The following is a 10446-nucleotide window of genomic DNA, read 5'->3' as shown; positions in this document are numbered from 1 at the left end:
CAACTTGCCACATTCTTGTCCCGAGGTGTAATTTAGCACCATGCATGGACAGCAGATTGGGGTTCCCAGTCAGCCTGACATGAACAGCTGTGTGACCTTTCGGTAACACTCCTCTGATCTTTAGTTGCCTCACCTGTAAAACCAGAGCCAGAGCTGGACTGAATGATGGGATTTGCTGGGGTCAACAGCTTCAGGGCTCTTCCTGGCACCAGATCTCTTGGCCCGGTGACCAGGAGAAGCCCACTCTGGAGCTGACCCCCAGGGTGAGAAGCCTGTCACTTGACAGTGGAAGGGAAGTTCTGACATTGACCTACAACTCCCTTTCCCCCGGTTCTGCCTCCAAGCACATCTCAGCAGACCGCCCCTGGTGTCATTTCTTTTTTTTTTTGAAGATATTACAGGAAAGGCGAGTGGCAGCTGCCTTAAGTTTTGATTTTGACCTAAGCGGTCAGTCTCTCCAGGTTGTTCTCCCATGCAGCTGGAGAACCCATGGCTACAACCAGCCACAGCCCTTGGAAACATGCTGTCATTTCCCCTGTCCTTAAGAATCTCCTCCCCCTACCCCCCCCCCCCCCCAAAAAAAAAAGAATCTCCCAGACTCTTTCCTCTGTGGCGGATTAAGGATACAGGCAGGGCTGAGTTTAGTAGGGTGTTTTTTTTTTAATAGATTTTTATTGATTTCAGAGAGGAAGGGAGAGGGGGAGAGATAGAAACATAAATGATGAGAGAGTATCATTGATCAGCTGCGTCCTGCACTCCCCCTACTGGGGATTGAGCCCACAACCCAGGCATGTGCCCTTGACCCGAATCAAACCCGGAACCTTCCAGTCCACAGGCCGATGCTCTATCCTCTGAGCCAAACTGGCTAGTAGTAGGGTTTTTTAAAAATATGTTTTTATATTTAGGGAGAGGAATAGAGAAATAGAAACTTCATTGAGAAACATCATCGATCGGTTATCTCTTGTACACCCCCTACTGGGGATCCAGTCCACAACCTGGGCCTGTGCCCTAACCGGGAATTGAACCAGTGACTTCTTGGTTCATAGGTCGCCACTCAACCATTGCGCCATGCTGGCCAGGCATTAGTAGTTTTAAGGTTGGGGTGGTGAGGCCCTCAATGTGAGTGTTCTGCCCAAGGCCACACAGCAAAGAGAACCCAGGTGGCAACAACTCAGCCCCGTCTTGGGCCCTCTCTCCAGCTGCACAGCCGCCCGCTCCACCAGCTAGCTCCTGGGCTTCTCTCCACACCTCACTTCCCCAGCCCTGGGCCTTGGGCAGCTTTTGGGCAGAAGGGAGCAGAAAGCAGCAGATGCCACTCCCCCCAACCACACCTCAGACAAGAGCTGGATCTCCCAGGTGGGATCGCTGAGGGCTGAGGCCTGAGGCTGGGCAGCGGGCCTGAAAGCCGATCTCCAAGAAGGCGTGGTTCCCTAATGCCGGCAAATAAAAATCCAGAGAACCAGCAAGTCTGAAGACCAGCAGCAGGCAGCTCAAGAAGCCACTCAGTTCCTGGGCCTTGGAAGTGGTAAGCCCCTGAGGCAGGAGCCCTGAGGGACCTGGGGACTGCAGATGGGGTCCTAGAGGCCAAGATGGGGCAGATGGTGGGAGGCAGATGTTCGTGCTCCAGATGGTGGGAGAAAGGCGGGGGGAAACCACCGCAGTGGGCTGACAAGTCACATCTAGAGAGAGACTGCTGCTCATACTGATTCCCATCCAGAGAGACTCACAGGCAGACTCACCCGAAGGCAGGGACAGGGAAAAGTCAGCCCCACAGGCTTGCTGCACCCCAGTCAGGCTAACAGAGCCCCGGCTCATTCACCTGGAAGCACGCTGCATTTAAAGAACTTCCCCTCCCCCTGCACACGATCTAGAGAATGTCCACCCACTGTTTCAGATGCCCATGGCGTCCCCCCAAACCCTGCTCTTCTGCCTGCTGTTCCTGGTGGTCACTGAAGGCCGGGGTCAGCAGGCGGCCATCCCGGGCTGCCACCTGCACCGTGAGTCACCCTGGGAGCAGAGGCTGGGTGGGAGCAAAGAGCCGATGGGCTGGACAGAGGGGCAGGCAGCACCCTCGATGGACCCACGGAGGAAACAGTGGGAGCTGGGCGAGCCTTCGCAGAGGCACCGTCTACAACTCGCCTGTCTCCTTCTAGCCTTCAATGTGACGGTGCGCAGCGACCGCCAAGGCACCTGCCAGGGCTCCCATGTGGCACAGGCTTGCGTGGGCCACTGCGAGTCCAGCGCCTTCCCTTCCCGGTACTCAGTGCTGGTGGCCAGTGGCTACCGACACAACGTCACCTCCATCTCTCAATGCTGCACCATCACTGGCCTGAGGAAGGTGAGGGGCCCATTGGGAGAGACAGAGGAGACGGGGGTCTAAAATGGCTCAAGGAAGGGGACTGGAACCGAATCCCCTCTCCCACAGGTGAAGGTGCAGCTGCAGTGTGGGGGGGGCCGGAGGGAGGAGCTGGAGATCTTCACGGCCAGAGCCTGCCAGTGTGACATGTGTCGCCTCTCACGCTACTAGCCCACCCTGTCCCCACCTCCCTCCCCTTGGTCAGAGGGGCGAGGTGGAGTACATCCCGTATATCCTGAGCGTCACTGAGGACAGCGGCTTCAACCCCCTGAAAAGAGGGGAGTCTCTGCCTCTTCCCTGCCTCTGCCACCTCCTGACCAGTGTTTCATCATTTCACTTCCCTCTTTGGCCCCATCCCTTAATAAAGCAAGCAGTCCTCGAGTTTCTGTCTTTATTAAGTCTACCCCCAGCCAGGGGAAGAGGGACAGACCATGGTAACTGTGACCCCACCTTGCCCCAGGACATGGGGAATCTCTTCTGCCTGTGCCCTCACCCCTCCCCCTGCCCAATAAATAAAAAGGGGACAAGAAAGTACAGAGGGAGGTAGGGGAGGGGAGGAGGATGCCCAGGCCCAGGTCAGCATCTGTTGGGGGTGAGCAGGGGAGAATAAATAGACCATGGATCCATGGTGGGGTGCAGGAAGACCTCGCGCTGGCACGAGGTGGGGTACACGAGGAGCCGAGTCCTGTTGCCCTAGGCTGGGAGCAGGGTGTGGGAACCTGCCTGCAGTCTGGAGCCCAGCTTTTTGGGGCAGGGAGATCCCTGATGGCAGCTTCCTGGTCAAGCTTGCCCTGGTCAAGTCCTGCCACAAGGGCCTGAGAGTTCTGTTGCCAGGACCACCATCTCCTCTCCTCTCCTCCCCACAGTAAAGGGCCCACGCTGGGCCAGGCAGGGAGCCCTCCAACCCTCTCTGCAAGGCCAGGGGGAGGTGTGTGTCTCTCTGGGCCCCTGGGCAGGAGAGGGCATAGAGGGACTGATAGCTCTGGGTTTAAGTTCCTCCCTTTCTACGGGATCTCTAGCTCTGACCCCCACTGGCGGCCACCTGGGGTGTAAGGCGCTGGAGGGGGGCCTCTTTTGTCCCCTGGGTCCCCTGTAACCGGCGTAGCCGTAGCTCCTCCAGGCCTTGCCACAGCTCCTGCCGCTCCTGGGCCTTCTGCTGCTCCCTGGGGAGAGAGGGTTAGGCAGCTCCCCCACCTGAGGCCCTGCCTGCAGCCCAGCTTCCCCTCACCACCACCTCATCTGCGAAGGATCTAGGGGAGCCTTCCACTCCGGGAAGAGACCACTGAGGAGGCTGGTCACGACCAGGTGGCTTGGCCTGGCTCGAGAGACCCGGCTAGAGAGGAGGAAACTCCAGGGCGTCCAAGCTCCGCACCTGGGGAAGCCCTTGGGAGGATGACGACAGGGTAGAGGGAGGGGCAGCACTTGCCAGGAACATAGGGAGAGACTTTAAATATCTGAATAGATCGGACGTGGGGTCATCCTCTTAGGCTCCCTCCAACCGTGAGGAGCTGGTTCCTTCCTGCTTTCCCCCCACCCTCCATGCCCAGCCCCCCAACACTCACTGTTGTTTTTCCAGCTTGTAGGAGGCTGTGAGCTCATCAAACAGCTTCCCATTCATCTCCATGAAGGTCTTGAGCACATTGTAGATCAGAGATACGATGGTTCTTGGCAGGTCAAGGGAGGGGGTGAGATGAGAGCAACTTCAGTTTGGCCCCACCTCCCTCCACAGTGCTCTGCCTAACCCTGTTCCCCAAACACAGCGTGCAGCCTAAACCCCATAGGTGCTGCCCGCTGCCCTCCGCCTGCCCCTTTCGCCACCCCTCAGCCCTCTTGAGACCCTTCCCTCATTCTCTCTAGCTAGGAGTAACCCCGGGTCTGGACTGGCTGGCCCTGGCCCTGGGCCTGGGCACTCACTGATTCCAGTGCTCCTTGGAGACTTGGTAGAGGGTCCCAAACACAGCAGGCAGCACAGTGTGGCAGTTGTCCTCAATGAGGCTCAGGATATACTCGTTGTTCCAGAAATACAGAGCCCGCTCTGCAACCTGGGGCAGGGAGATGGCAGAGGGAGTGCCTGGCAGAGGCTTCCCTGCACGTGCAAGGGCTGGTATCCACCCCAAAACCCAGGGCGCCCTGCCCTCACCCCCCATCCTCGGGACTCATCTCTCCCACTGGAGGAAGCAATGTGACAAGGAGGAAAGAAACTGGACTTGGGAGTCCAACACTCAGGGTTGAATCCTAGCTCCACTGCACATGGGCCACATGACCTGGGCAAGGCATTAACCTCGCAGCTTCAGTTTTCTCATCTGTAAAATGGGGCTAATAAATAATAGCTATCTCCCCAGGGCTGTTGAATGAGGTGCCAGAATCACTGTGAGGAAGAACTGACTTCCACCAGGTTACGGCTCATAAGAATGGGAGCAAGTCTGTCACACATGTAGAACACTAGTTATAGCCAGCCTCATGATGCGGGGGGGCCCAGCTGGACCCTGAAGTGGGACTGATTAAATTGAAGGCCACTAAGAAAAGGAGAGATGCCCTAGCTCCGTGGTTGGCAAACTGCGGCTCGCGAGCCACATGCGGCTCTTTGGCCCCTTGAGTGTGGCTCTTCCTAAGCCTTAGGAGTACCCTAATTAAGTTAATAACAATGTACCTACCTATATAGTTTAAGTTTAAAAAACTTGGCTCTCAAAAGAAATTTCAATCGTTGTACTGTTGATATTTGGCTCTGTTGACTAATGAGTTTGCCGACCACTGCCCTAGCTGGTTTGGCTCAGTGGATAGTGTCGGCCTGCAGACTGAAGTGTCCTGGGTTCAATTCTGGTCAGGGGCACAGGCCCAGGTTGTGGGCTCGGTCCCCAGTGGGAGGCACGCAGAAGGCAGCCAATCAATGGTTCTCTCATCATTGGTATTTCGATCTTTCCCTCTCCCTCTCCCTTCTCTGAAGTCAATAAAAAAATATTTTTTTAAAAAAAAGAAAGAAAAGGAGAGAAGGGATAACCCATGGGGAGCACATTTCAGTTACCAAATATGTTTACCCTACTCTCTCTAAAGTCCCTATTGGCCACATTACAGATGAGACGCTTAATCACGCTCAGAGTGAAGTGATCTGCCCAAGGCCCCTCAGCCAGTGGGAGGCAGATCTGAAGCTTGACCCAAGGGCTCGACCCCAAGTCCAGCATCTCCGCATTATCAGACCCAGGACAGTCCAGAGGGCCGAGGGAGCTGTTAGGTCAACTGGTCAACCTTCCTAGTCCATTCCCCATTCCCACCCCATACCTGGAAATGGGGGCTGGACACACAGCGAGCCACCTGCTTGAAGAGGGGTTCCTGGATCTTCACAAACTGGGAGGGCTCGATGACATCAAGAATCTCTTCCATCTCCCCCAGAAACATCACCTGGGGGGTCGGGACACGGGGCAGCAGTTCCATCTCCCCTGACACACACCTGACCGCCCTCCGGAGCTAAGCTTTCCTAACCTCCCTCTGGTGGTCCTCAAAGCCCCCTTCCTACCTCCTTCTGGGTGCAGGTTTTTGGCCAGTATTTGAGCAGTCCCCGGATCACCTGTGGGAGTTGGGGCAGAAAGGAGTCAGACCTGCAGGGACGGAGACCTGCCTTCTCCCCCAGAGGTACTCACATGCTCTGTCAAGGTGGCGTCCTTTTCCAGGAACTGCACCACGCAGTATGCCAGCTGTGGGGCGGAGAGAGAGGACGGGTCAGGGGGGGACTAGGGTAGGACCCAGGTCACTTACTGAGTCGACTCTCATTCACCAAGCATTTACCTAGGATGCACCAGGCACCATGCTCAGTGTGCGGGGACACAATGATCATCTCACAGGGGTAACACTCAGCAAACCAGTCCTTATACATTTTACAGGCGTTTCCATGATAGAAATCTGTATCACAATCTATGCGAATACAGGAGTTTCATCCTGCCTAGGGCAGGTGGAGAGAAAGGGGCTGGGAGCGCTTCACAGAGCTGATGTCTGAGACTCTTAAAGGGTCATGGGGCTTCTCTAAGGTAGACGGTACAGAATCAGTAAAGAAAAAGAAGGTGACTTCGTGTGGCTGAAGCCAGAGGGGCAGGCTGACCCACATGGCTGCCCTGACTCTGTCCGCTCTCTGCTGTGCAGGGCCAGGTCTGGGCCTCACCTGGGCGTGAAAGACTGACAGCGACTTCACGGAATGCAGGGGAATCAGGACCCGAACCAGGAACTGTTTGTGCTCAGTCTTCAGGGGCAGCGCAAAGCCATTGATGATGCTGAGGAGGGGGACAGAAGAGAGGAGGAGGGCTCAGGTGACCGGCCTCAATCCTTCTTCCCCAAACTGATGCTCTGGCTGAGGCCCAGGGAGAGTCACCTTCCTAAGATCTCCAGCAGCTCAGCCACGCCATTGAAGTGCTCGAGTTCATAGATGAACCTGCATGAGAAAAAGGAGGATGCAGAAGGGCTCAGAGCAATTGGAGCAGGCCCAGCCCCTCCCAGCCAGCTGCCTGCCCACCCAACCCTGCACGCTAATCAACTCTCTCCCAACCTGAGGCCATGCTCCCTTCCCAATACCCTAAGCCAGGCCCCACGGAGATCCACACCCACCTCTGAATCGCTCTTCTCAGCCCAGCCACCAGTGCCTCTCTGGGTCTCAGCTCAAACCTCTTCTATGAAGCATTTCAACTCATCTCTTCCCCCGGACCCTAACCCCCATGACCTGGTCCCCAGCCAGTCAGCAGGCACCTGGCCTGCGTCCTTCATTCTTCGAGCCAGTCAACCGAAAGAATGTCAGGCACTTAGAGCATCTCCTCTGTGCTATGTACTTCTCAAAGTTATCCCAGGAGGCAGGGTTTATTAGATCCATTCTACAGATGAAATCGAGGCTCAGTGGTTCAGTGAAGCTTGTCCCAAAGTGAATAAGCAGGGGATCTCCGGGAGTCTGAGGGATCGTGTATTACCTACTCTTAGTCCCGGCCTCAGCCTCACTTCATCTTGATGGCTGTCCCTGATACAACTTTCATTCCCATTTTAGACATGAGGAAACTAGGAGAGCTTAAATAGTTTGCCCGAGCACCCAAATACTGGAACCAAACTCAAATACAGGCCTTCTAACTTCAGAGTCAGTCTCGACTACAAGGCCATGCTAGCATTGGTGCTCAATACACATTTGCAGAAAGAATCTTTTTTTTTAAAAAAAAATACATATTTGTATTGATTTCAGAGAGGAAGGGAGAGGGAGTGAGAGATAGGAACATCAGTGATGAGAGAGAATCAGTGATCGGCTGCCTCCTGCACGCATAACTCGGGCATGTGCCCTGACCAGGAATCGAACTGTGACCTCCTGGTTCATAAGTCAACGCTCAATCACTGAGCCACGCCAGCCGAGCAGGAAGAATCTTCTATAGGTCCTTATGGCTGAGCACAATAAGAGTCAAAAGATATAGACCCCAGACCCCCCACCCCCACCCCGGACTGACGGAGGCCCTGCAAACCACTTCATCTCTCTCAGCCTCTATTTCTTTATCTGTAAAATGGAAATAAATGCCCTTTCTCTGCTGACCTCACAGGCTTTGAATAATATTACAAAATATTTTGCCAAGAAAGGACTCAGTCAACCAGCGTTCCTTAGGACCCCCTGCCAGGGAGCCTTTGCCTCAGTCTTCTCCCCCTCCCTCTCCAGGCCTCCGGGGCAGGCAGCAGGCACCTACCGGAGGAAGATATGGCTGCACTGTTTGCGGATGTAGGCCCGGAGCCCCAGGAACTTGCCGTAGACCCGGTGCAGGATGGTCTTGAGGTACTCACGCTCCCGGGGGTCCTCACTATCAAATAGTTCTAGGAGCTGTGGGACCCGGGTCAAGGGTCAGGAGAGAGACACGACCAAGCCCGGGTTGCTTCCATTCTATCCCCATGTCCCTCAGCGAGCCTGCCCCTGCCCCACGGCACCGCCCGGCCTGGGTTCCCCACTCACCATCAGGACAAACTTTTGATCCACATATCTCTTGGCCACGGAGGGCTGGAAGTCTGGGCTCTCCAAGAAACGCAGGAAAAACTCATAAACCAGCTGGGGGAGGGGACAGACAAAAAGGTGTGTTTGAGAACAGACTCCCCTCCTCACCCCACCCTGTGGCCCTCACCCATCAGTCCAGGACCTAAAGAGACTCTCCCCGCTGTCCTCCATCTCTTCTAAAGCTCCATCCCTACCTTCCCCAGCCCTCATACCTGCAGATGTGGCCATGAAGGCTCAAGGTTGGGCTCATCCTCTTCAGGGTCAAATTCAGGGTTCTCACTGGGCGGCAGGGTCCGGAAGATATTCACTGAGATCTGAGGGGCACAGACAGGGTTCTCTAAGAGGGAGCCCTCCAAGGCAGAAGCCAGGACCGCAGCACCTGCCCCAGCACTCACTCCTTGGCAGTCATTCCCTGAACTTAATTCATGGAGGCCCGGGGCCGGGGGGGGGGGGGGGGGGGGCCCCTGGGGTTTCCCCCTTTTGGGGGGGCCACCCCTGTGGGCAAACAAAGTGAAAACCCTTAATTTCCCCAAAATTCCCACCCACCAAAAGGGAGTTTCTTTGTTGGGCCACTGAAAGAGCTTCTAGGAAAGAACCGGCCCCGGACCCGCCCCAGGCAAATGGGGGCCTGGGGGCGGGGCCGGAGGGGGGGGGGGGGGGGGTGCGCACAGGCCTGGGGAGAGCATAAGCAAAAGCTGGCACTGGTTGGGTGCACGCGAGGACGGAGTGGGGTGGGGGGCTGTGGGACTCCAGGCCAAGCAGGAGGGTATTGGGTTTTTCTCGCACAGGACCGCCCCCCCCCCCGGAGGTCAGCAGTGTCCCTGTGCCCCCCAGAGCCTCCCCCGGGAGGCCGGGTGGCAGGTGCTCACCATGCGGATGATGTCTGGGTACACAGGCTCAATGAGGACTCCCCGCGTGCTCCCCACACACTCCACCAGCTCATTGAGCGCCGCACGCTTCACTTCCTTCCCCTTCAGGTCGGCCACACAGTCCAAGAAGTCGAACATCACCCCGCACTGGGCCAGCTTCCTGCTCAGCAGCTCGTGCAGCTCTGAGGCCGGCACATCTGGGAAGGAGGGAGGGGCTGAGCCTGGGCTCCAGCTGCCACAGCTCTGAGGAGGGGCGAACCCTCCTAATCCTTAGGGCAGCCTCCCCTGCCCCCAGACCCCAAGCTCTTGTGCCATCCCCACCCCTTCAGAGAGCCGATGGCTCCTGTCCCGCCCTCTATTCCTGCGGGGTAAAGGAACATCTCTTCCTCCTGACCACAGAGGGCATGGTGGCCTGAGGTGAAAGCAAGTAACAGACCCTGAATGCTGGGGTTCCCAAGGGGCCCCCAACAGCCACTCTCCCTCTCATAGGTGGCACCCTGTCCTAACAGCCGGAAGTGGGGTGAAAGGTCAGAGCCCACCCAGCCAGTCAGGCCCTGTAGCCCAGAGGTAGGGGGTTACAGTGACCCCAGGGAGCCTTGCTAAACACCTGTTCCAGGACCCTGGCAGTGCCTGGGCCTCAAGTGGCCTCTGGAACCCAGGCTGTGGGCCCCACCCTTGGCCATGGTCTGCCCCCCAGGGTGGCGCCACCTCCAAGGATGACAGGCCAATCAGGCCATGCGTCAGCAGAGAGGGCTGGGGGTGGGGGTCAGCTCGGATGGTGGAGTCCCTCACCTGGAAGGGGCTACCCAAACGCCCTCTGATGGCAGCTGCCAGCTGCCTCTTACTACCCTCAGCTTGGCACCCGCGGTGGGCTCACCTTTGAGCAGGGGCAGTGGAGTGAGCTCCTGCTGGTTGCTCTGATAGCGGAACTGGGAGGAACTGTGGGACCGCCGGGGCCGGGCCCTGCGGAGGGACCTGCGGGAGAAGCCATCCACCTTGTCGGGTGGGGGCACAGGTGACAGCCCCGGGGACGAGGGGCTGGTGGGGGTACTCGCAGGGGGCAGCTTCGTCTCCATGACAGCCAGGCAGCGGTGAAGCCTTCAGGGACCCTGGGGCTCCCGCTGGCCCTAGAAGATGCTGGGTGAGGCTTGGCTGACTAACTTGGGCCCATCCTGGGGGGGGGGGAGCGTTAGCCTGACCCCTGAGAAAGACAAAAACTGTGATCTCAT

General features: G+C 57.1%; 2 protein-coding genes and 1 non-coding gene across 3 annotated transcripts; 1 reads left to right on the top strand and 2 right to left on the bottom strand.

Annotated features, from left to right (window-relative positions):
* Window positions 1-393: 393 nt before the first annotated feature.
* Window positions 394-526, bottom strand: LOC111823575. Its single transcript, XR_002826627.1, has one exon. It is a non-coding gene; the product is annotated as a small nucleolar RNA SNORA44 (small nucleolar RNA).
* A 1034-nt stretch (window positions 527-1560) lies between these two features.
* GPHA2 (glycoprotein hormone alpha 2) lies at window positions 1561-2527 on the top strand. The gene is made up of 3 exons (XM_023745627.1): window positions 1561-1997; window positions 2154-2338; window positions 2426-2527. The coding sequence occupies exons 1-3, from the start codon at window positions 1895-1897 to the stop codon at window positions 2525-2527; spliced, it is 390 nt and encodes a 129-aa protein (XP_023601395.1). The 5' UTR covers window positions 1561-1894.
* Window positions 2528-2733: 206 nt separating this feature from the next.
* Window positions 2734-10405, bottom strand: PPP2R5B (protein phosphatase 2 regulatory subunit B'beta). The gene is made up of 13 exons (XM_006104328.2): window positions 10095-10405; window positions 9218-9414; window positions 8561-8662; window positions 8310-8402; window positions 8050-8180; window positions 6714-6773; window positions 6507-6615; window positions 5992-6045; window positions 5868-5918; window positions 5633-5752; window positions 4271-4398; window positions 3919-4020; window positions 2734-3519 (listed from the first exon to the last, which is right to left on the bottom strand). Exons 1-13 carry the CDS (start codon window positions 10291-10293, stop codon window positions 3372-3374), a joined length of 1494 nt encoding a protein of 497 aa, XP_006104390.1. The 5' UTR covers window positions 10294-10405; the 3' UTR covers window positions 2734-3371.
* Window positions 10406-10446: the final 41 nt, after the last annotated feature.

This window comes from Myotis lucifugus, unplaced genomic scaffold (genome assembly GCF_000147115.1).
Source record: "Myotis lucifugus unplaced genomic scaffold, Myoluc2.0 scaffold_562, whole genome shotgun sequence".
NCBI classification, from domain to species: domain Eukaryota; kingdom Metazoa; phylum Chordata; class Mammalia; order Chiroptera; family Vespertilionidae; genus Myotis; species Myotis lucifugus.
Note: the sequence above shows the minus strand (reverse complement) of the source record. Positions and strands in the feature narration are given on the sequence as shown.

Coding starts and splice junctions, on each gene's coding strand:
- GPHA2 (XM_023745627.1), top strand. CDS start 1,895: ATGCCCATGGCGTCCCCCCAAACCCTGCTCTTCTGCCTGCTGTTCCTG. Junction 1,998..2,153: donor CCCGGGCTGCCACCTGCACC/GTGAGTCACCCT, acceptor GTCTCCTTCTAG/CCTTCAATGTGACGGTGCGC. Junction 2,339..2,425: donor CCATCACTGGCCTGAGGAAG/GTGAGGGGCCCA, acceptor CCTCTCCCACAG/GTGAAGGTGCAGCTGCAGTG.
- PPP2R5B (XM_006104328.2), bottom strand. CDS start 10,293: ATGGAGACGAAGCTGCCCCCTGCGAGTACCCCCACCAGCCCCTCGTCC. Junction 8,181..8,309: donor ATCAAAAGTTTGTCCTGATG/GTGAGTGGGGAA, acceptor CGGGTCCCACAG/CTCCTAGAACTATTTGATAG. Junction 3,520..3,918: donor TACAAGCTGGAAAAACAACA/GTGAGTGTTGGG, acceptor CTCTCTCCCCAG/GGAGCAGCAGAAGGCCCAGG.